Below are 25,710 nucleotides of genomic sequence, written 5' to 3'. Positions count from 1 at the left end.
GCAGAATGACAGCTACTCAGTACTCTTTGGGGATTCAACTCCAGTGCTCTTTAGACGAAGGGAGGGGGGACTGTGCCCGGGGCATAAACTGCCTGCATGCCCCTTCCCACCCCTGACATGCCCTACCCCCAAAATGCCCCACCCCAACATGTGACTGCAATGACAGCGCCTGGGGCAAGCAGTCTCAGATGTCCCCACTGCATCTACGCCTCTGCTCTTTAGGACCAGCTTTTAGCCTGCTGTGAAGTACAAACAGAATTCAACAGACTAGAGGACAAATTTCTATTGCGCTGTTTTCAGTAACGTTTTATTTTGCAAATATTAAAACGGTGATATTATAACATTCTTGGCTCCACAACACAGTATTAGAAGTGCACCATTCACATTGGGGAAAAAATGACATTTGGAACAGGCTCCAGATGTAAATAAATATTACAGCAACTTTGGCCTAAGGTGTATCTCGGTAGGATTTAGGCTAGGGTCCCTGCAGTAAGCGGATAGTACAAATAATCCTGAGGTCTTAAACTGGACTTTCCAACACTGTCTCTTTAATGGTGGTTTACTGGTGGAACCCCTGAAATTACCCTTGCCCTCATTTCATCAGTTTGCTTTGCTGTTAAATCCTATCAATTTCTGCTCAATAGGGAGAAATTTCATCTGAGGAAAAGCCCAAGAAAACCACCATTAAAGCATAGTACTGGAAACTGTGGGAAATAGAACATGCATTTTTTTTCTTTTCCTTCATACTCTCTTGTTCCAAAAGATCACAGGATAGCCATCCTTTTTTTCATGCCATAGTGAAGCTACACATACATGCATCACATGTAACTTCAACGTTAGCTCGAAAAGGAGCAAAGATTTTTTTTAAGTTGTGTGAATATAGTCTAAGATTTAACTCAAGATAGCAATCCTTCACCTGTGAAGTCAATGGAGGGAGGTTCTTAACCACTGACTTCAGAATGGTAAGTGGATCCTGGCTCCTTTTTTCAGACATCTCTGCATAGCAACCAAAAGATTGTCTAAAAAAGGGTTAACCAAACACAATAAGAGCGTCAGGATACGGTACTTGTCAAATACACTGCAGCATGCAAATTGGAATTTGGCTATGGGCTCAGGATACATGCTGCTGGCATGCAGACGGAACTTTTATTTTCTGTAACTCATTGCAGGAAAAATAAAAAGCCAAACCTGACATTCATTACCTAATACCAGTGCTGCATCAGTTCCATTGCTGGAAAACAGGCAACAAATGGTCTTGTGACTTTGAACTACACGTTGCCCAGTTTCAAAGCTGTGTATGTTTCTAGAGAACAGCTCTGTGCTGGAAACCCTTTGAAATTGAATCCAAGGGCTGGTTCACACATGCAGATGATCTCATCCCACAGGATTACTGAGTGGCTTTCAGTCAAAGGTGTAAGTCACCTCCATACTGAGTAACATAAATGTGTCATCTGTGATGGTTCATTCACCCATCATTTGATCCTACTATCCATGAGTGACAAAACATTTTCTTAATCTTACTATGCTTCAAATCACCCTGTAATGGTGGGTTCTATAGTTCCTTCCTCTCACTTTTGGTGACTGGAACAGCTCTATAAAAGCTGCTTGGCATTTTGTAGCCTTTTTGTGATGGGCTGATGATGTGATTCACAAGCTATCTGCAGTTGGATCATTCAATTATAATTGGCACACTCTTCATTGCCAGCACTACTGTTTATTGCCAGAGACCCAAACCAATCCAAGCTGGCATACATTATGGGAATGCACACAAGTATAAATTGGCAGTGTTTATAGAAGGGGTAAAGATGGTGGGTCTGCACCTACTGCCTGATCCCACTTTACTTCCAAGATAATATCCATTATGGAAGATCCAAATTGAAAGGGTGACAAGCATTCTCATGGGAAGGGCTGTGGCTCAGAGGTGGAGTCTCTGCTTAGATGTCAGAAGGTCCCAGGGTGAATCCCTAGCATCCCCAGTTAAAGATCAAGTAGTAGGTGATGTGAAAGACCTCAGCCTTGGATGGTAGGGAGCTACTGCCACTCTGAATAGGCAAGACTGATTTAGGACCAAAAATCTGGCAGCTGTAGGTGTTCATGGTAACTACCCCCGGAAGGCAAAACCATACTTTCATCCAGTGGCAGTAATAATTTTAAGGCAGCAATAAGAATTAGCTGTCATGCATACAGAATTATGCAATAAGAATTAGCTGCACATGCACCCTTCCATTTGGGCAGAGGTACCTGTGATAATATCCCACCTTAGGCTGCCTAGGTGATAGCCAAGATTATAGGCATTCCTGGACTAAAGTAGGTATGGCTGCAGTAGAAATGTACTCTAATTGAATTTACTCTGAGCGTAATCAACAGGGGTGTCTGATTCCTCTTAAGATTTAAAAACCTAAGAAAATGTTTATGCTTTTCAGCCGTGTTCCTTCCCCTTGGAAGCAAGTAATTTGCACCAAAAAAGCCCCAGTGCAGTCTATCTCACTAGTCTAACTTCACCCAGATATCCTCATAAAAAGCATGCTTGCCCACTTCTGTCATTTTTCACCCACCCATTTTCCGAAATGTCCTTCCTTGGAACCAATTGAATGATTACAATCACCATTCATTGAAAATCTCTCTTGTGCCTATCCCTGTTGAAAGAATGACCACAGAGAAATGCACTGCTATTAATTTCAGCGGGGGCTGGCTTTAGAGATACTCACTGTGGAAAGTTCTCTAGGGCAGCAGGTTACGAGTGATTCATGCTATAATGGTCCTTGACTAATCATGAGTGTTTCTGAGAGGCTATTTGCTATGAAACTTCCAAGTTACATCCCAGTGCATTTTTCTTTGGGACTGCTTCTAACCCGTGACTTAGAACACCCCTTCACCTGATTACAGGTATGAATAAAGTGCTTGTACATTGGAAGAGAGCTTCACCTTCCCCAATCTGTTTAAATGTGTCACAAATGAATGACATGTGTTATATACACAAGAGGGCTAGTAAAAGAGTTTGTAGACTAGTAACTTTTTAGTGGGCTGCTGCAAGGCTGTTCTATCATCCTCTTGTTGCTGACCTCTCTCTTTCTGCTGTTTGTCAACATTTTTTAACAAGTAATGGCCAAAATTCCAAGTGCAACTCTAGGATCATGGCTGAAAGGACTCATCTGGAAAATCTAGTTCTAAAGTGCTCGCTGAATGCCCTGGCTGAATAAATAGCAATAATACTAACAATAAATAAATAAAAATAATTCATTTTTAAAAGAGCATATTAGCCCCGGGTTGCATGTAGAGTTCATAGAGGCACTATACATAAATCATATGCACCTTCTGCAAACACGCACCTTCTGCAGTTATTCATGGAAGGAGGCCTTGCCCACTCACATGCATGGGGCAGAGGACAAGAAATGTATGGATGAAACTGGAACAAACCAGAGGGTGAATTCATCTCAGTGCAAATACAAGGAATGCCAACACTGTTAAGATGCTAAGCCTTGCAATCCAATCCCATGTCTGAGACTGGTTGGTGCACCATCATGCAGAGGGCTGATATTTCTGGGGATGTCTGCAGGGTGGAAACTGCAAGCTCTTGTGCATTATATTTACAGGTTGTTGTCTGTATTTGTCGGTATAGCAGAAACGGGCTTCTAGGAGCAGACAGCAGCTTTTGCTGGTGCAGGTAAATGGATGCACAGACATAATGGTCCTCAGCAGGTGGCAGACAGTTTTAAACAGGAATTCAACCTTTCCGGTTATCCGGTATGCAATTCTTACTTCCCCCTCCACTTTTCTTATCTTGCCTGGACAGCACATGCCTCCCTCCACAAGTTTTCTCCAAAGTTTTTTAAAAACACAAACTTCTGATTTCTTATCAGATAAGGAGGTTCTTTTTTCTTTCTCCAGTTCAACTTCTGGGCAAGCAGAAGCATTTGAGCTCTTGGGTATTCTGGTGAGGATACAGCCCCAGCCAAAACTCCACAGCTCAAACGCTCTTAGCACCTCCCTCTTAGGTTTCTGCCTCTTCTTTTCCATTCTATGTCTCTGTTCCCTCGACACAGTTCCTTGTAGTGACTTTGGGCTGACTCAGGTATGAGTGGCCTTGCCGGTTCTGTGGCTTGTTGCTTGTTCTACCAGGTCTCGGTAGTAGGCTGATTTTAAAAATCGGGCATAGGAGTCCTTCTCCATCAAGGTATAGGTTTTGGCTTGGGCTTCTTCGAAGCAAGCAGGAGTGACCACTGTGAGATTCTTCCTGGTCACCTCTCTAGTTTCATGGTCCAGATTCACCTGTAAAGAAGGGACAGAACAGTCTGATTATTTTGCATTCCCTAATGTGATGAGTGTAAAAACAACCATGTACATTCCAATACAATATTTGAGACCGGAAAACACTCAGTATCAGAAAAAGGCTTGTTACCACTGGACTTTAATGAGTAATTCCTGTTAGAAACCATAGCCAACACATTTCAACAATCAAACCTATGCAAAACACATAAGGAGGGCCTTAATGATCTGTCAGTCTCATGAGAGTTGCAGAGATGTACAAGGAAGGAACTTGTTAAGTAGGGATTCCAGTTTAGGGTATTCATCACTGTAGACAAATGATATGAATAAGAAGCTCTCTATGTTGGAAATGTCCGTTCTTTTTTAAAAAGACAGAAGTCCATTTTTGCCTGTCCACATTAAACCTCTTAGACAACAGTTAGTTTTGCCAGATGCACCAATGGCAAAGGAATACGGGGATGGTAAACCAGGACCTCAGCTCCCTCCCCTCATAAGGGACTGCTGGTCAATTCTTACTGCCACAAATACCAGTTCTTCACACTTGCCTTTCCCAGGTATGTGGAAGGGACATTTCTCAGGAATCCAGATGTGGCCTTTACCCTCCCCAGGTCAGCCTAAGGTGTCAAGAGTAGTGAACAGGCTTAGCCCCTCAACCTATTTGTACACCATTGTGTAAGAGAAATGGCTGCCATTAATAGGAATGGTTGAAGGGAAAGAAAAAGCCAAGTATGCTGGAGGTGATTCTGAGGAGAAATAAAGGATCATGGAAAGGTTTCAAGTGGGGGTGGGGGGATAAATGAACTAGAGAGAAGTGGGGGGAGGGGGTCAAGGATGCTGGAGCTCTCCATTGCAACTTCTGCCTTGGAAGCTTTTGTGTAGTGGTATGTAATTGACAAGGTCAACCAGATAATTCAAACTTGAAAAGCCATTATCTATCTATCTATCTATCTATCTATCTATCTATCTATCTATCTATCTATCTATCTATCTATCTATCTATCTATCTATCTATCTATCTATCTATCTATCTATCTATCTATCTATCTATCTATCTATCTATCTATCTATCTATCTATCTATCTATCTATCTATTATTTGAATTTATAAACCGCCCAATCCCCGGGGGGATCATCATTGAGTGTGAACTTGAAAAGGTGAACCACTCAAAATAATGGCTAAAATCGGGGGGAAATGTGAATGTGATCCTACCATTAGCCAGTGGTCCTATTTAGATAAGCATCACAGTTCAGTAGAGAGATCAGTGAATAGCAGCATCAGAAATCAAGGTTTCCTTTCTACCAGTTACAATGTACAGTACTGAAGGAACCACTTTCTTGCTTCATTTCTTCCTATTTGCTGAATGACTCTAATGATGCTGCAATTAATTTGTTTTATGACAACAAGTAGCAATTTGCCATTTAGATGAGCATGCTCCTTTAGGCATTCTTTCTAGAAAAGGTGTTCAGTAGCAAGCTACACAAATACTAAGGTGCCTAAATATACACATATATGGAAAGGGGAGAAAAGTGGTGTTTGAAAGTGCTGTGCCATTCTACCTCTGTGCTCACCCCTCATTTGCTGCTGCCATTGCCCCCACCCAAGAGCCAGAGGAGATTTGTAACTTAGCTATCCACTGGTCCAGCTCACTTTAAGAATGAGGCTCTATGTGGCTTCCACAACTCTGATGAGATCACTCCCTCTTGGAAGAGTCCAGTCACTATCTTGGTTACCCTGACAACAGCCAACTTAAAATGGCATCCAAAGTCTTGTCCAAAGAAGGAATGTTGAGAGAGTTCCCGAACTAACATGTGCTTTTAAAGAGGCCCAGGGGAATGGAGAGATAAGGATAATCATACCCTCTGGCTCCTAGGGGGCTAAAACTCAGGCAGGTGTGCAAACCAGCCCCTCTTGCCACCTGGGTTCATAAACAATTGTGTCGAACATTCAGTCATAGCTGGGACATAGTTTAGAACACCTGTAGAACACTTTTAGAGCAGGTTACAGGTACAGCAGTTAGAAACAGAACCTTCTTCCGTCGTAGTACCACCAAATATTCATGCCAGGGGAATAAGAGAGGACTATGCATTTGGTCCTGCATGTAGGTCTTCCAAGGGCATCTTGTTGGTTACTATGTGAAACAGAATTCTGGCCTAGATGAGCCAGGGGTTTGATTTAGCACAGCTGTCACTCAGGAGACTACTTACTCACCTCTCGAGGGGCCTCATTCTGAACAAACTCCTCAAAGATTCTGTTAGCTCTGGCAACCAGTTTTGTCTTTGAATGGATTTTCCTGTACTCCTTGCAGGCCAGCCAAAACTCCAGATTTTCTTCACTGAATTCTGTTTTAAGGAACCCTTGGAATGCTGCCATTCCATCTGTGAACAGAGAGGACAGAGAATATCCTGTTTAGCAGACAGTGGGGAGAAAAAACAGCACAAAGCTGGTTTTGTACCAAGAAAATGCACTACTGATATGAATCTAAGCGGATTTACCTAACTAAATGTAATGGATTTAGAAAGATATATCTCTATTCAGGTCTGAACTGTAAACCCTAATCTCCTATCATTTTAAAGGAGAAAATCAAAGCCTCATATTAACTAATGTCAGAATGTGCAAGAATGCCTTTCTGAAAATTAAATTATTTCATAGATATACTCAAGTCAACAAATTTAAAACACATAAACAGACTGAGCTACTCCGGTAGAAATTGTTTAAACCACAGCAGAGGTCATTCTCTGGCATTATGGGATCATTTAAAGCCATTAGGGTCATTGAAGGTGGTCTAATCCAGAAAGAAGGAGAATTCTTGTTCAGAATCTGGTTCAAGGTTGACTCAGTCTTGTAATGCGAATACAAAGCTTGCTGGGGGTAAAATGTAGGACTGGGGAAGGCAACGGCAAACTGCCTTGTAAACATGGTCTGCCTAGTAAACATTGTGATGTGATATCACCTCATGGTTGATATCACCTTTACCTTTTAAGATTAGGGGAGCAGCTTGAATAGACTTGACTATAGCCTGATACTGTCAGAGCTTGGAAATGAAGCAAGGTTGGTCATAGTTACTATTTGAACGGGAGTCCACTGAGGAAGACTGGCACTGCTATGTGAAGGAAGGCAGTGGCAAACAACCTCTTCTTTCTGGCCTTGAAAATCCTTTGAGAGGTTGCTGTAAGGCAGTTGCAACTTGATGACACTTAATTATTATTAAGATGAGGGGACTTAGTTGCAGATGTTCAATCACGTGTTCACCTATCTCTGCTACTCTTCAGTATATTCTTCTGCTAGAACATTATGTTCTCCAAGAAAGCCATACTCACGTTTACTTTTCAATAAATGGTCAAAAGATTCCTTCCATCCGAGCACTTCTTCCAAGGCATATCTGGAGAACAGAAGAAATGTTCAGATTATATTCCTGGGTGACTGGAAAGTTGCATAAGCAAAGTATTTTTGGGTTGAAGGATAAAGGCAGAAAACAGGGAAGACATCCAGAAATTGTGAACTAAGAAATGACCAAAGAGATTATCAGAAAAATGGGTGATAAATACTGCTTAGAAATTCAATAGACCCATTTCATTGGGTGGTTTTTCCTTCTAGTTTGTGCATGTCAGTTTATTTATTTATTTATTACATTTTTAGACCGCCTTCCCCCAAAGGGTTCAGGGCGGTGTACATCAAATATATCTATTTCAATAAAATCAGCCTAAAACAGTGAATTAGCAGTGAACAGCTCAGGGCTGAAGAGCAGCCACAGCACAAATGCCATTTTTCTGCTGTAACTGATCTGAATTCTTAGTTGTGACTCCTCCTTAGGAACCAATTTTTCTCATGCCTTGCTCTGTATTCCTTCTAATCCATTCCTCCTGTAGCTGGATGCTCTCTGTATAGTAAATTCATTATTCAGGGCTGATGTAATGCCTTGCTTACCTCTGTTTTGTGTTGTGGCTCCAATTTCCAATCTTATGTCCCAGATCTGGTTTATGAAGCAGGATCCCTAAACGGGTTTTGAATTCCTTGGCTCTGAAAAAATAGGAAAAGAATAGTGGAATGAATACCAAAAATAAAATAAAATGCCACTTGGGGGCAGTGTTGTGCAATCCTGAAAAGCAAGGGCAGGCTGCAGCCTGAGAAACATAGCTAGCCTCTGTATCACGTCACTGCTGACCTGACTGGTTTGGCAAATTTTATGTGCATATCATAAACAGACTGACAAGTGTTTCATACTTTCACAGACCACAAGAAATACAAAACAAATGCAGGAATATCTTTCTAACAGATCTTCTACTGTGTGCAAACAAGCAAGCTTCTCAGTTGCACAAAATTCTTAGGCATCTAATCCTCATATATACATAAGACAAGATTGGGTTTTTAAGTACAAGCATCTTACAGTGACATCCTAAGAAGAGTTACACCATTCTAAGACCACTGAAACCAATGGGCTTCGATGAGTGTAATTCTGCTTAGAACTGCACTGGGAAGCCCCTAAGAATGATTGGCCAACTTTTTTAAAAAGCTTGAGCTTCCAAAGATAGCTAGAGACGTAAACATTTCTAATGCAGTCACCTACTTTTCTATTTAAATCTGTCCATTATTGTTTTATTGTACATCCATAACTACATATCTCATCCAAGTCACCTCCAATCTTGACAGGGGATCTATTTAATGAAATGTAACTGTTTATGTCTGAACTGGCTCACCACTCCCCCCCCCCCCATTTGTACAATATGGCTGTGCCCATTTGATTAATAAAATTGCCAGCTTATTTCATCCTTGGCAGCTGTGATCCCTTGGCCTCTGTCCCAGAGGACCCATGGGAAGGTGTATTGTTACAGAATACCTATCAAGGTAATTGACCCAACCAAATCAAATTGCTCTATTCCCTGAGTTTTAAAGAGGTTGCATTTTAACATGTACATCTCATTGCTTTAAATATTAGGTCATTTCATGTTTGAAATCTGTAATTCTTTTTTAAAAATAAAAGCAAAACATCTGCACCGTGGGATCTGCTTTTCAGATGCAAACAGACCAGCAAAGGACACAAAGCTGTGCATCTGTTAACTGTTTCTATTTAGGAGACCAGTTTCTTTCTTCCCCACTGTGGAGCATCTGGTATCCCTTGAGCACTTCCTCCTCTCTGATGTCTCACTCCAAGCTAGCTCTGCGTGGTTCTCCCACTCAAATGATGAGCCATCTCTTCTGTAACTGTTTTTTTGTTATTGTTGTTGACAAATGTACAAAGTAGAGCAACAGTTGCTTCCCTCCTTCCCCAAACAGACACAGACCATTAGACAACATTTCCAACAGACAAAGCAGAGGCAGTTCTTGGTCATTGGAGGCCTGAAGTATGCATGGCCTGGGGGGTAAGATCTAGTGTTAGGTGCACAAGCTGAGGTGCATATCTTCCAAGTCCCATTCAACCCTCTCTTTAAGAGGGTCCTTTAAGCAGCAAGTGGTACTGCTCCTTTGCTCCTTGAAAATTATGAGGTTGGGAAAGAAATGGGTCTTGGCAGAAACCAGTACTCTGAGCTTTTTTTTAAATGTTTATTCTTTATTTTATGTATATTTTGTTTCTAGTGTTCATGGCTTATTGTGGCATAAACAAAGCAGGTCTCTGCCCCAAGGAGCTTTGAGACTCCTTATGGTTGAGAAAAGCAGGGTATCAATCCAAACTCTTCTTCTTTTACACTCAAAATTGCTCACCCAGTGGCTATGTGGGGTATTTTACTGGATGCCCGCATCCACCCAGTAAAATACCCCACATAGCCACTGGGTGGAGTGGTTAAGGCAGCAATTCTTAACTGATGTCTCTATTGTGCCCCCCCCCCCCCCAACCTCCCATGTGAATTACAGATTCTGGAGATCATTGTACCCTTTTTGGAGGCTCACAAAGGCATTTGTAATTTTAAGCATTCTATTTCCCACCCTGTAATGGCTTTTGATAGCCTGTGAAGGAGAGCTGCTTTATACTATCCCCGAGCCTACATTTTTCCAACATGTTCCTTAAACTCAAAACACACAAAAAACACACCAAATAATTAAGCAGTCATCTAGCACAACAGCCTCATTGAATGTATGATTTACACACACTCATACCTAAACAAATTGTCTGAAGTGCTGTTCCTATGTCCTGATTTTTTTACATGTACAATGTAAAAAGGGCATTTAATGTTCATTACCCGGTAGGCAGCAGTAGAACAAAAGTTGGCACAACTGGGTTGGAGTGTCAGCCTAGACCTGTAAAATCCAGGCTTAAGCCTTCCCTTTTTTCCATCAAGTCATTAATGACTTAATGACACCCCCATAGGATTTTCAAGGATATATATATATAGCAGGAATCATTTTATATATATATATATAAATTTTTAAAACATCAATACGATAAAAGCATATAAAATTTAAAATACTAAAACCTCAGCATTAGATCCACTGATGGCGAATAAAACAGCCACAGGCTATAATAATCCATTTTGCCACTGCCTGCCTCCATGTTATGACCCTGGTATTCCAAATACTAGCCAGGGTCAGGACTGAGAATGTGTAATGGGCCCAAGGTCACCCAGCAAGCTACCATGGCCTGAAAGGGGGATTTGTCCACTCCTAGTCTGACACCTCATCCTAACCACTAAACCAGGCTGTCTCTCTAAATCCCTACCTGCCATGAAAATTGAAACACTCTTTCATCCTAACCCATCTCACAGAATTGTTGTGAGGCAAAAATGGGGGGGGGGAAGCAGGAATCATACACACTGCCCTGAACACCTTGTGGAAAGAGCAGGCTAAAGATGTAATGAACAATACTCTCTACACCTGAAACAAAGCTTCAAGTGTGTTTGAATGGGGCTGTCTTTCCACCCATTACCCTGAGGTGAAACTGATTCTCAGTTCCCCAGGGCACTGGTAGGGTTGCCAGAAGGCCCAGAGAAAAATGCGCCTCCTTTCAAAAGCAATTATTTGGGTGTTATTTACCAGGGGATGTCATTTAGTTCTATGCCATAAAAAGCTTTAACGGGCCATTTCCACATTTTTTAAACTCTATGAAAGGGATGGGCCATTTTCCCCCCTTCAGGCCTACAGGCAACCTTGCTTTGTTTATGTTCCTTTATATTCAGCTACAGCAATCAACCACAATCGAATGTTCCCACGAAGTACTTCGAAGCTGCGTACAGAGCTGAATTCCCGCCATTTCTTAGTTGCCTCCTCAACTTCCCCTGAACCAGCTCCCTCCCCGGAGACCTACTGAGGATTTTATTTTCTACCAGCGCTTGCCCACACTCTCTGGCTCATTCCGCACAGCATATTTATAACGCGTTGCAATCGTTATGAACGAATTAATTTCCCATTTATCAAAAGGGAAAACGAGTTCATTTATAGCGACTGCAACTCGTTATAAATATGCTGTGCGCAATGAACGCTTAGGTGAGCGCCGCGCCAGCCGCATGCCGCGATGCTTCCGCAGCCGTGCAGAGGAGCCTCCCTGCTTGGCGCATAGCTGCGACAATGCGGCGGAGTCTGGCTGGCGCGCGCCACTTTCTATTCTTAGCCCACGACCCGCCAAGTGGGTGTGTGTGTCCCCCCTCCCCCCACGTGCGCGCACACTGCTGCTTGCGGAGGTGCCCTTTAAAATTATAATGCAAAACACGAACACAACTCTGTGCGTCGTACCAAAAACAAGCTTTTCTTGGAAGGCGAAGAATGCAACACCTTGCTAATGCAACAAGCATATATCGTGTTGATGTTTGGTGGCATACTGAGAAAGTGTAATGAATTCACCACCTGGATGTTTGCAGGAAATTTAACAGTGCAATAGAAGGGGCTTTCAGAGTTACTCCACTCTGTGCACCCTGACGATCAGCGTGGAGGAACTGTACCCTGGGTGGCCCTGCAAGAGGCGATATTTACACTGCGGCAAAGAAAATGGGTTGGATGGGGAAGTGGCAGAAGTTCGGGACGATCTTTGTCGAAGACTAAAGTGCTTGATAGTATTTTAATAGATCTTGCATTTTATCAGTGGGTCTTTTATCTGAAGCTTCCCTACTAAATGCAGAAACAAGGACCGCAAAGTTGCACTTTACGCATGGTTTGTAACGGTCTTCCGCACCGGCAGTAACATTTGCTTGCCGGTAACCCAGCCAACTTTTCTCCCTTGCCCCTCTTTCTCAGATCTTGCGCAGAAAAACAACAACCAGCCAGTCTTGCAAAAGCTGGGTTCCCAGTATGTGCGTTACTGTCGAACCCACAGTTGCTCCGGGGCACGGCCAAGCCAACAAGTGCCCTCCTGTCAGCTTTGCTAAAAGCCTCCTAAGACCTCCCGCCCCCCAGCATCCTACCTTTCCAAGCAGCTGGATGGGAGTCCAGATAAACCCCGACACATGTTGAGCTTGCAAGTGGTGCGACCCTTCCCTCGCGCTGGCAATTAGTTCCTGCAATGGTTTCCCGGTGCCTGCTGGAGCCGGGATGCTGCGAGCGGCGCTTTTATAGCTCGCGGGAAGTGGGAGGGGGCGCGTGCGTGTGAATGGAACCAGCCCGGGTCTTGGCGCGAGCTGGGGTGGCGGCGGCTGGGTGGGAGAGGGTGGCGCGTCCGAGAAGGCTTGGCGATCGCACTGACGCATCACGCTTCCCAGACAGGTTGACCCCCGCCCGTGCCCTTCCAAGGGAAGGGCGCCAACGCAGCCCGGCGCCTTCTTGGGGTGAACGGACTCGGAGAACACCAGGCGCCGGCAATGCCTTTGGCCCCTGTGCCCACAGAAACGACACTGGAGTGCCCACCAGATGGTCGTGTTGTATGGTGGTGCCTGCGGCATCATTTGTTTTGAAAGCAGGCTTAGCTGGATGTTCTCACTCAACGTGCTTTGGCCACAGGTGGACCTAAAGTGCCTTGCTCCATTTTGCATTTGATTTTAAAATTCTGACTTGGGACTAAACGTGCTCTGGCTCCATGTGTCTGCCTCCCTTTTGGCTTCGAATTTAAAACTCTGTTTTCAAAAATTATAAAGAAAACAGATGTGGTTTCACAGAGGCAGTTGTTATTATGGGCATGACTTTATGAAATGCAAGGTTTGTGGGCAAAGGAGCTGACAAGTTAGATGAAAAGGAAACAAAAGGATGAAGAGAGCAAGAATTCTCATTCGTTCTGGTTGCAGGTCCTTTTTTAATTAAGGATATGCGCATTTAGATATTTATACTCTCCCCCCTCCCCAATGGGGACTTAGAGTGGCTTGCTCCATTCTTTGCTGATCTTCTTTAAAAGGGGCTTGGACAGATTTATGGAGGAGAAGTCGATCTATGGCTACCAATCTTGATCCTCCTTGATCTGAGGTTGCAAATGCCTTAGCAGACCAGGTGCTCAGGAGCAGCAGCAGCAGAAGGCCATTGTTTTCACATCTGCATGTGAGCTCCCAAAGGCACTTGGTGGGCCACTGTGAGTAGCAGAATGCTGGACTAGATGGACTCTGGTTTGTTCCAGCAGGCTCTTTCTTATGTTCTCATGTTCATAACAACAGTCTTGTGAGGAAGTTTAGGCTGAGAGTGTGTGACTAGTCCAAGGAGACCCAGCCAGTTGCCACGGCAGAGTTGGGGGATTTAAATGCGGGTCTTCCAGATTGTATGTTCACTATATTCTGTAGTATAGACTCTATTCACTACACCACTCCGCATATCTGAGGCAGCTAATACTAGAATAATTATGAAAAAGGCATCACTTTAAGATGAAATTTTAAAAAGATGTAAAACCTCAGATTATAACCATCAGTCTGAAGCCATTCCAGTTTCTCTGGAGGCTCACTGAGAAAGCACAGCGATATATTGTTACCAAAAACCAAATGGGCCTTATATAGAGTGCAGTTTGGAATACAGTCCCAAGGGTACATGATCCAAAGGGTGGACCTGCAGTCCAAAAGCTCTTGTCCTCAAAGAGGAAGCCCCACCTGCCTGACGGTGGGCACTACCAGAAGAAGCATGTTGGAGGATGTATGGTGGCCTGTATATAGGTAGAGACAACCCTCATTTCAGTGAGGAAAAACAGCTCATGTACAGAAAGGATGTTGCCTGTATTTCTACAACTGACTTCAAGCTTCATAGCAAACTGGGGATTTGAACTTGGGTCTCTCAGATCCTAGTCTGACACTCTAATAATAGAATCATAGAGTTGGAAGAGACAACAAGGGTCATCCAGTCCAATCCTCTGCCATGCAGAACACATAATCAAAGCACTCTTGACAGATAGTCATCAAGCCTCTGTTTAAAAACCTCCAATGGAAGAGACTCCACTACACTCCAAGACAGTGTATTCCACAGTCGAACAGTCCTTACTGCCAGGAAGTTCTACCTCATGTTTAGATGGAATCTCTTTTCCTGCTCCTTGAATCCATTACTACTTGTCCTTGTCTCTAGAGCAGCAGAAAACAAGCTTGCTCCCTCTTCCACATGACATCCCTTCAAATATTTAAGCATGACAATCATGTCACCCCTTAACCTGCTCTTCTCCAGACTAAACATACCTCACTCCCTAAGTCTCTCCTTGTAGGGCATCACACATCACACTGCTGACTTATGGTTAGTTTGTGACAGATTAAGGCTCCCAGATTGTTTTCACCTGTACTGTTGTCATGCCAGATCCTATATCAGTGGTGACGAACCTATGGCACGGGTGCCAGAGGTGGCACTCAGAGCCCTCTCTGTGGGCAAGCGTGCCTTCACCGCAGTACAGACTCATAGCCTCCCCCTTCCCACCTCTCCCCATCCCACCAGAGGCTGTTGTCGGCTGGTGCTGAGGTTCAGGGAGGTCCTCTTGAGTCAACCTGATTTGCTGTAAGTACCATCTGTTGTCCCACAACAACTCCCTCTCCCCCACCTCATTACCAGACCAGGCAGCAGGCCCAGTAACCCCAAGCTCGCTTGGGCACCATGTCAGATCCACAGAGAGAGCGCCTTCCCCCACCACCTACGTCGCAGTCCGAGTGTGTGGCAGAGCACAATGCCTTCTAAGACAAAAGATGGTAATGTTTGTGGTGTTTTTTCTAAACTAAAACCTCAGTATTCTGGTTAAATTGTCGTGTTGGCACTTTGCGATAAATAAGTGAGGTTTGGGTTGCAGTTTGGGCACTCCGTCTCGAAAAGGTTTGCCATTACTGTCCTATATCTATCCTATATCTGTTCATTTCGTTTTTTCTGCCCAAGTATAGTATCTTACATTTATCGCTGTTGAAATTCATTTTGTTAGTTTTTGCCCAGCTCTGTAATCTGTCCATGTCCTTTTGAATTCTGACCCTGTCCTCTGGGGCATTAGCTACCCCTCCTAATTTGGTGTCATCTGCAAATTTCATTAGCGTGCTATGCCATCTATTCCATCTATTCCAATCCTTGATTAAAAATATTGAATAGCATTGAGCCCAGGACCAAACCTTGTGACATCCCTCTAGTCAATTCTCTCCACAATGAAGATGAGCCATTGGTGAGAACCCTTTGGGTTCAGTCAGTCAACCAATGTCAAATCCTTTTAACAGTAGCACTGTCTAGCCCACGTTTTGCTAGCTTGCTTGCAAGAATATCATGGGGCACCTTGTCAAAGGCCTTACTAAAATCAAGGTATGCGATAGCCACAGCATTCCCTTCTTCTACCAAGCTTGTCACTCCATCATATTGCACCCCCTTCTCTTTTAATATTCTTAACCATGGGATCACCCCCAGTAGTTTCCTAAGTTTACTGAAATCAGATTTCTTAAAGTCTAGAATGCTTGTTTGATTACGTTTGGCAACCCCCTCCCACTGTATAACAAACTCCAGGAGAACATGGTCACTCCCACCTGAGGATCCTACCACTTCCACCCCATTAACCAGGTCATCATTGTTGGTTAGGAGCAGATCTGGAATAGCCTATCCCTTTTTACCTCTTCTACTTTCTGGACCATGAAATTGTCTGGTAGGCAAGTGAGGAATTTGTTGGACCTTATAGTTTTGGCAGAGTTTGACTTCCAACAAATATCAGGAAAATTGAAATGTCTGTTACTACTACTTCTCTCCTTTATGAAAGTTTGGTCATCTGTTCCAGGAAGGCATCATCCAAGTCCTCAGTCTGGTATAATGCTGTTCTTCCTCCTTTCCTGGCATGTCTATTTCTCTGAAATAGGTTATACTCATCAATGATTACATGCCAATCATGAGACTCATCCCATCAGGTTTCAGTGATGCCTATTGTATCATATTTGTCAAGTGTTCAAGCTCATGTTGTTTATTGCCCATTCTCAGTGCATTAGTGCAGAGAAATCTAAGACCATGATTCATTTCCATTGGCTGTTTATTTAAGGTTTTTTCCCTCCCACTCTTGGGTTCTTGAACTATTTGCTCAGTTCTCCCCCCCCCCCCCCAATTTCTCCCTCCCAGGCTCCACCCTTCAAACCTCCAGTTTTTTTGGACCCAGATCTGACAACCATTGACATAAACCTTACACTACACGTATAAGATCACCTCATTTTGCTATGGGTTGGTTTACTGTCTTAGCAGAAGCTGCCAGAACTAGAAATGGCTGCAGATTATCCTCCATAGCTATGTTGACTTTCTAAGCTAGCTTCCCACCAGGCTTCCCACTGGGTGTCTATGAACTGGTACGCCTAAAAAGAACTCCAGAGCCAGGTTTGGACATTATCTAAGTAACCATTAGCCCTGATCTCCTCTCTTTTCTTTGAAAGTTGATCTTCTGCTTCTGGATTCTGTCCAAAAGCACACCTGGGTCTGATGCTCCTCACTCTGCTATTCTCTAAGCTGCTGGCGCCCCACATTGCAGTAAGATCTACACTTGAGGCAAGGGTTATATTTTAGGAGTGAGGCGTGTCGTCTGTGATCTGTGTATCATGTTAAATTACCAGCACTTTTTCTAATGCGCTTGCTTCAATGCATCCTAACTGCATGAGCTACCTTTGTACTGAAATGTTTTTAGTGGTGACATGAATTTAGCCATGCAGTTTCACAGACTTAATGGCACTTTGTAGAAGAGACATCTGCAATTTCCACTGTTTACCCCTTCCCACTGCAGATACCACTTTATTGCTGATGCTGTTTTTGAAGGCCTGCTGACCCCTAAGAATGAAATTTCAGAGGCTCAGTGGATCTCAGCTGGAGTGGAAAACAGGAAATTTCCACTGTACAAAGTTCACAGATGGCTGGATACACCCTGTAAATCTTTTTAATGCTTATTTTGATTCCTACTGATGAAGGACCATTTACTCAAAATGCATTGAAGGATTTTTTAATAAATTCCATCCATATTTATTCTACTTTCCCTTTTTCTTAATATCCTTTCTCTGTCTGGACACTTCATGTACTTTTTGATAATAATTAAATCCAGCACATTCCCAGGGATACCAGTGAGGGAAGTAACTGAATTGTCAGCATTACTGTGTGAGCTCATGGATTCAGCTATTACCAGAGGCCTTGTTCTCACAAAGAACAGATGAGATGGTAAACCTGTGGTATCTAGATTTTGTCACTTCAAACTGCAATGGCAGGACACACCTGCACAGAATAGCCCTTCATGGAGAAAACTAGCATGTCAAGGAAAAGGATGTAAACGTAGCCTGTCACGATAGTTTTCTATGTACAGGAATATATTTCCCCGCATTCTATTATGTGATCTTTTAAATGCAGTCTGAAGTGATACCATTGAGTCAGAGGTATATCAACTCATCTGCACTTCTTGATCCTGAGGGCAGAGTGGTGTAGAAAGGGACCCTATCAATCCTTCTCAGAATTGTTAACATCCATTGCCATGCACAATTCCCCATTCAACATGCACCATGAGGTGAGGAATTTTTAAAAGAGACAAATGGAACAACATAATTCAGCAATAATTTATCTCAAGGAAAGCTTGCCATTTCAAGGGAATGGGGCTTGCACAAGTTTTGAACTCCATATGACCTACCAGCAACTGTATGGTAAGCTACTCAGAGCCCGGAAAACACATTTCTGTTGCTTGGCTGGGATTGCAAAAACGGGGAGGTTGCCAAGCAATTGGCAAGCTGTAATTAATGACTGGTGGCAGATTACTCAAAGTGCTTAGCTGGACTAGGGACCAGGTGGGGCCTAGAAATCTCCCAGAATTACAACTGATCTGCAGATGACAGAGATCAGTTCCTCTGGAGAAAACTGCTGCTTCAGAGGATGGAGTGCATGGCCTCATAATCAAGCTGTACAAATTGGATGTGTGTGTGGCGTTCCCCCTCCCCTTGCCCAGGCCCTTTGGGCAGTGTGTCCTTCCCTCCTCCCTAACCTGGGGGTTGGTCTCCCCAGACAATAACTTTCCCAATTGACCCAAGGGCCAAGAAACCCCCCCCACACACACAAAGCACTGGGTGTATGGGCAGCCCTCGCCCACACCACCCTCCTCCTAGTAGGTCTCCTTGCCTCCCTTCCCCTGTCTGGCTTGAGCTTTCACACCCTCCCTCTCTCTCTCCCTTGTTGCTTCACAGGGAGAGGAGTTTCCAGGGCTTTGTCTCTCCCCTGTGGCCTCACAGGGAGAGGTGTTTACAGCTTGTGTGAACGACTCCCACCCTGTTACTGCACAAGGTGGGGATCAGCTTCAACCGAGGTCTAGGTTCTCAAAGGAGGTTTGGGCTTCAGGGTCCTCTTCCCTCCTTCCCACCATTGAGCTGTCCCTTTCCCTTGTCTCTTCACCACACCACCCACATTTCCTGCTGCTGCGGCAGCTCCAGACTCGCCCTTTCCCACTTCCTTACATACCTTCTGCCCTCTCATTCCTCTCCCTCGTCCCAGCTGCTTCTCCAGCCGCCTCAGCTGTGGGCGGGCGGGCCCTGCCTGGTCTGAGCTGCTTCTTCAGCCCATCTTCTACAGCTGCCTCAGCTGCGGGCTTGCTGGGCCTAAGTCACCTCTCTTCCCTGCCTTCCCTTTTGAACAAGGCCTCTAAGGCCTTCACCCTCCCTGCAAGAGGCTCCTCTGCAGCCTTCTCATCTCCCGCAATTCCAGCTGGTGCGGGACTCAGTGGGGTAAGTCCGGGCACTGCAGCCGAGCCCAGACAGTGTGTATGCGCTGAATCTGATATGGGTCAGCTATATGTACCTTGCGCTGAGCCTACTCTAGAACCTCATATATCTGTTCAATGCCAAGCCCATGTCAGTGCATGGTCTACCAGATTCCATGTTTCATATCAATTAGTGCTGCTTGTTCTCTGTGGCCCTTGACCAGTGGTGGGATTCAAATAATTTAACAACCAGTTCCGAAAGGACTCAGTGGTGGAATTACAACCAGTTCTCTGAACTAGATAAAAATGTAGCTACTGGTTCTACCAAACTGGTGCAAATAGGCTGAATAATCCCACCACTGCCCTTGACACACCTGGCATTTGCCCTGTAGTTAAACAGGCATGACTGAAGGAGGAAGAGCATATTGAACAGGTGAGGGTAAAAGTTATCTCATAATCGGTTTACTTGAGGCCTGAAACTGTCCTGTCAGTATGGGACTGTGCACTATGGAAGGGTATCTCCTTTTAATTCAAATGGTCCCAAGTTTCAGCTTATGGCAAATCCATTAAAAAAGGGTTGGCAGTAGGTGATGTGAACGTAAGGAACGCCTACTCCTATACAATCCTCTCTGACCACATGATCGTCTTTAAGGACCTTGCCTGGGTGATCTCATCATCCGAGGCTAGAAGGGTGGCATCCCATGAAAGGACCATCTCACTTGTGACACCAAAATGATGACATGCCTCCACTAAGGAAATTTGTCTTTCCTCCTTGATGATTGTCTCCTGTCAGCAGGTGAAGAATTTCTGTTTTGTCTGATGTTCCAAAACCCTGGTTGTTGTGGGTTTTCTGGGCTGTGTGGCCATGGTCCGGTTGATCTTGTTCCTACTGTTTCGCCTGCATCTGTGGCTGGCATCTTCAGAGGTGTATCACAGAGGGAAGACTTCTGAAGATGCCAGCCACAAGTGCAGGCAAAACGTTAGGAACAAGATCTACCAGACCACGTCCACAGAGCCTGGAAAACCCACAACAACCAGTTGAATCCAGCCATGAAAGCCTTCAACAATTCCAAAACCCTTTTTGTTTGTGTTTGTATGTATATGTGTGAGTGTGATGTTTTTAAAGCTGTTATTATTTTTTAAAGAACTTTTATCGTTTTTATCGTTTGCTGCCTTCAGGGTCCTAATTGTGTGGAAAGGTAGGATACAAATGTTGTGATAAATACTTCTATCCCAGACCCTGGAAAACTACTACCAGTCAACAGACCAATGTTTTGACTCAGTATAAAGCGGGATCACATGTCCCTTCCTTTGGTTTTGGCATCGGAATTGGAAAGGAAGAAAAGTGCTAGAGCGAGCAAGTAATGTGTTCTGTTTTACACTTTCTCTCAAGGGTTTGGTGGTTCACTGCTCCGTTCCTCAAACTAGGGACATTCCTGTGATGACACACTCTGGCTCTATGAGATAGTACAGGGGATTTTTTTGTCCTCTCTATGCTTTGTGTTGTGGAATGAATTCATCACTACCAGAATAGTACAGCTCTGTCCATGCAAAGACATCATAAGATTACCAAAATGCCCAAGTGGGTGATAACAAATGCAAAAGAACTTGGAATGGGCTGGTGATGCTGCCATTGTACAGCCCGGTAGGTAAACACGCATGACTGAAGGAGGAAGAGCATGCATAATTGCATGGTCAACTGAGCAAAACTATATTTTAAACTGACACTGTTCTTCAGCTTTCAATCTGTAGCACAGTGTGTAATTTTGAAAAAAAAAGCAGGATAGTCTCCTAGGAACTCATTATTTGCATTCAAGCCATGTTTGATGGGTAAAGAAAACTGAAAAATGCAGGATGGCAAAAGCCACCATCACTGCAGTGATAGGAGCAGCATAAATACTTTAGTAGATTGGGCCCAAGGCAAGGAGATAAAGAAACCAGGGAAACAAGAGAAAAACAGAAACTGAAAAGTCGTAGGTAGAAGGCAACAACTGCCACAAAAGTGGGAGGAGGATAGCTGACACGGTTGCTCTACACTTGGGAGCAGCTACCTGTAAAGGGACTGTGGAAGGGGTGGGGCCAGAAGATAGAGAACACAACTTCAGGAGCTGCTAGGATTGCCAACTCTGGTTTAGGAAATTACTGGGGGCTATGGGTGGTGCCTTTGGAAGGGAGAGTTTGGGGATCAGCAGAGGAATTTCAGTGGAGGTGTGATGTTACTCTAGGATTTCAGTTTCTCCTACACTTTATGGTATACCACAGAATCTGTAGCCCAAAGCTGTATTTTCAAGGGAAACTGAATCTCTGTAGCCTGTAAATAAGTTTTAATTCCATGAGAATGTCAAGTTCTATCTGGAGGTTAACAACCCTGGACACTGTCCCAGAGGTCTCTGCAATTATGAGGGAAATTGGGGGCTGGTCTCATTCTGCAAAGGAAGGACACCCTCACTTTCTTTGCAAAGACTCAATGTGTCCCCTCCGGACAGTAGTGCTGTCAAGTGAAGATCCCATAGTGAAAGGGTAGGTCTATGGGTCAGAATGGAATACTTTATATGCAGTCTGTAGCTCAAGATGGGTGAGCTCCATCCAGTTCACCTCCAGTGTGATTCCTTCACAACTTTCTTTCTAGAGCATTCTGTGAATTAGAGCTTCCCCGGAGCTCCTGCGATCATAAGAAAGTTCAAAACTGCACCACTACCTCCAGAGGCTCCTGTTGTCAGCCACATGGCGTAGTGGTTAAGTGCTTGCACTGCCACTCACAAGGTCAGGAGTTCAAGCCCCCTGTGGGTCAGATATCTTGGCAGCTGGCTCATGGTCAACTTAGCCATCCACCCATTCCTTGGCCGGTAAATGAGTACCTAGCACATAGCTAGGGGGTAAAGAATAGCCCGGGAAAGCAATGGCTGACTGACAGGCTCCTGTTGTGTACTTGCAGAAGCATCTGGGACATAAGGCAATGGAAGAAGCATGGCAGGAATAGTGTACACTTTCCCCAGCATGCTTCATACAAGGGGTTGAATTCATCCATTCCAGCATGTCAGGGCAGTGCAGTGCAAGGCTCTGTGTCTCAGTTACCTTCCCTTGCACAAAGCTAGATTCCTTCCCCCATTCCCACCCATCAGTTGTTCACCTTGCCACTTTGAAACCCATTTCTCTTAATGGATTTAGCGATCTTCCAGCATGAATATTCGTTTGAATCACCACAAATCACCAAATTTCTCTTTAAAGTACATGTGATTGGAGACCAATATTTTCCGGCTTGTTGCACGATCACATACATTCTGCAGAGGAAATGCTTGGTGTACTGTACAATCCTGTGGAGAATTACTCTAGTCTGAGCGGAGAAACTCTGCATGGGACAGATATGTTGTTTTAAGTAGTGCTTAAATATAAATGTTGCTCAAAGTCATATTTGGTCCATCGCAGGGAGGAGCAGGGCCTTTTGGTGGTAGCCCCCAAACATTTTATATTGTCAGTCACCTCATAAAGGATATAAATTACTGTATGCAAAACAGAATTGAATTGAAAAATTACCTTTTCAATGAATTAAGCAGAGGCATATCGCATAAAGCAGAGATACCTACATAAGTGCCATTATGGTTTGCCATTGCATTTTTCCATAGAGTATTCATTGGCGGTCTCTGATTCCAGTATGGATTCTGTTTAGCTTCCAAGATCTAATGAGATGCAGAAAGGGTAGGGTAAAATTTGAATAAACTAAACTATACATTTCTTTTACATATGGCAGAAAAGTGGTACAACCTCGAGATGGGGGAATGTTCCAGATGGGGGATGTCATTTTAAACACTTCACTCATGTCAAAATTCCCTGCAATGAATAAGGGGAATACATCAAGGAGAAAGGTTTGAGCCCAGCCAGCTCTTCACTGTGCTAGTTTTTATCTTACAGAGAGGTTATTTTTTTCATGTAGAAAGCATTTTTTAAAAGATTCCCTCTCCTATAGTAGTATAGTCCATTCCACCACTTCATGACTCTACCACCTCATCCTTCTGCATTGTGTAAACTAGGCTTATATAACACACAGTTCTGCAGGTGTGTGATAGCATGGCTTGAATTTATATACCTAGCAGGATCATCAAGATATATTATCTTAATTCCTCTTTATCCATTTCCCCCCCGGGAATCCTACAGTCTTTTCTTCTTTTTGAGAATATGGAATTAGTTTCTAATCAGTTCCATTCTGATCAAAGAAACATTTGAAGACAGGAGGGCAGCAAGAGAGGATCGCTAAAATTTCTGAATTTCACTCTGGAGATGCTCAGAGGCAGGCATTGTCTTCCCAAAACTTCCTATATTCCTATCAGAATACCACCCCGTGGTGTGTAATAGAAAACAATGATAAGGGCTGGAGTTATTAAAGTATGCATTGATTTCTCTTCAAAGAGAAATCCCCCTTTTAAAAGAAGGGGGGGACAAGAATAAGAGGAACCAACAGATGTATTTTAAAAGAAGGGGGTGGGGGGACAAGAATAAGAGGAACCAACAGATGTAATTCTGGAAAAAGACCACCTTCCCATAACTATACTAACTCCCAGTAAGTAGAATAATGTGTTCTTTTTAACAATATGATGCACAGAGGAGGTGAAGAAGGGGAAATGTTCTATTCCTCCCACTGTAGTCATTGAGGATTATATTAAATTCCCACCCTAATCACCCTGCCTCAGAGTTCTGCCGGAAGCTCACAGAAAGTAGCACATTCCTATCAAAGATGTTTGTGACACAGAGGTGGCTCAGAAGCAGCAAAAATCCTGCTCCTGTTCAGCCCCATGTGGTGTTTTAGGGGCCTCTGAGTGGGAGGAAGGGAAGAAGACATAAGAAGCAGGAAGCAGCTGCAGGGAAAAGTGTCACAGGAAAAAGATGAGCAGAGGAAGGCAGGAGGAGAAATCACTGTCTCAGACAAGGAGGGAAATGTGCACTGTTATATGGGGGTGATCTGAATTGGGTTTCAAGAATAAGTCACAGTTCCTCAGGTTTTGGTGCTCTTTCGGCCCCTTCTTCACATGCAAAATAATGCACATTCAATCTACTTTCACAATTGTTTGAAAGTGGGTTTTGCTATTCTGCACAGCAAGCTCCAGCTTCAAAGTGCATTGAAAGTGGATTGCATGTGCAGAAGGGGCCTTAGGAGGGCCTTGAGAGTTTGCATGGTCTAGAGGTTAAGAGCCGTGAACTCTAATCTGGAGTACCGGGTTTGGTCCCCCACAGTTCCACATGAAGCCTGCTGATCCAGACCAGTTCTCTCAGAACTCTCTCAGCCCATGCAGAGGCAGGCAGTGGCAAACCACCTCTGAGCATCTCTTGCCATGAAATCGCTATGGGATCCAGCATGGCACAGTGATTAAGAGCAGTGGACTCTAATCTGGAGATCTGGCTTGGATTCCCCACTCCTCCACATGAGGTCTGCTGGGTGACCTTGGGCCTGTCACAATTTTCTCAGAACTCTCTCAGCACCACCAACTCACAAGCACCAGCACCACAACTGTTGTGGGGTGAAGAAGGAAAGCAATAGTAAGTCAGTTTAAGACTCCTTAAAGGTAGATAAATGTGGAGCATAAAAAACAAACTTTTCTTCTTTGCCATAAGTCACCTGTGACTTGACAGCATACACATGTCGTGAGGAATGGCAGGACAACCATAGTGGCTTAAAACAGGTTTATTTACACCAAACAATATGAACTATTAGAACAGTTAACAGCCAATGAGAGCTCTCAGTCTTAACTCTCTTAGGTCTCAGTTCCAACTACTTTGTCTGGGTCTCTTAATTCTGCCCATCAACTCAAACCCTTAAAAGCATATCATCACAACACACACACACACATACACACACAGAGAGAGGCCTGCTCCCCTGCTGAATTTGACACTTGGCCTGCCAATGTTGCTATTCAGACAAAACACAAAGTATGGTGGTGTAAGAATAGGGGAGAGATAGAGAGATAGAATGACAGTGGAATAGCTCTAACCCAGCTACCTTCTAGCTACCACAGCAGCAGAAATAGCCACCAAGAAACTGTAGCCAGAGGGATGAATAAAAATGATTTTGTTTAAATATGATTTTAGGTAGACATATAATGTAATGTAAGAAGAATTTAGGTTTTATTTGTACAGATGTTTTTGGTTTCTTTCCCTCTGTAAAATTACTGTTCTCTGAATGCATTGCAAAGCTGGCTGAAACATGAGATAAGATTATATCAAAGAGAAACAGGATGCAGATAGTTAATGTCAGACAAACCTCTTTGCATTTGACATAGCCTCCCAAATGATTATCACACACATCCAGGAAAGCCAGAAGCTGATAACAGAAACTATGTTAAAGAATGTCTTCCTAGTTTGAGGAAAATCACAAAAGAATAGTTTAAACCACTTAACCATACTAAAGTCTCTCCTAAATCAGCAGTTTTGAGATACCCCATTGATAGATACAGGGTGGAACGTCAAGGTGAATATGTGTAAGAGCCAGC

General features: G+C 43.8%; 1 protein-coding gene across 1 annotated transcript; it reads right to left on the bottom strand.

Moving 5' to 3' along the window:
• Window positions 1-291: 291 nt before the first annotated feature.
• On the bottom strand, window positions 292-12,817 carry RGS16 (regulator of G protein signaling 16). Its single transcript, XM_048482513.1, has 5 exons — window positions 12,591-12,817; window positions 8,191-8,283; window positions 7,584-7,645; window positions 6,475-6,641; window positions 292-4,269 (listed from the first exon to the last, which is right to left on the bottom strand). Exons 1-5 carry the CDS (start codon window positions 12,632-12,634, stop codon window positions 4,069-4,071), a joined length of 567 nt encoding a protein of 188 aa, XP_048338470.1. The 5' UTR covers window positions 12,635-12,817; the 3' UTR covers window positions 292-4,068.
• Between the last annotated feature and the right edge of the window lie 12,893 nt (window positions 12,818-25,710).

Source organism: Sphaerodactylus townsendi, unplaced genomic scaffold (genome assembly GCF_021028975.2).
Source record: "Sphaerodactylus townsendi isolate TG3544 unplaced genomic scaffold, MPM_Stown_v2.3 scaffold_18, whole genome shotgun sequence".
In the NCBI taxonomy this organism is placed as follows: Eukaryota; Metazoa; Chordata; class Lepidosauria; order Squamata; family Sphaerodactylidae; genus Sphaerodactylus; species Sphaerodactylus townsendi.
Note: the sequence above shows the minus strand (reverse complement) of the source record. Positions and strands in the feature narration are given on the sequence as shown.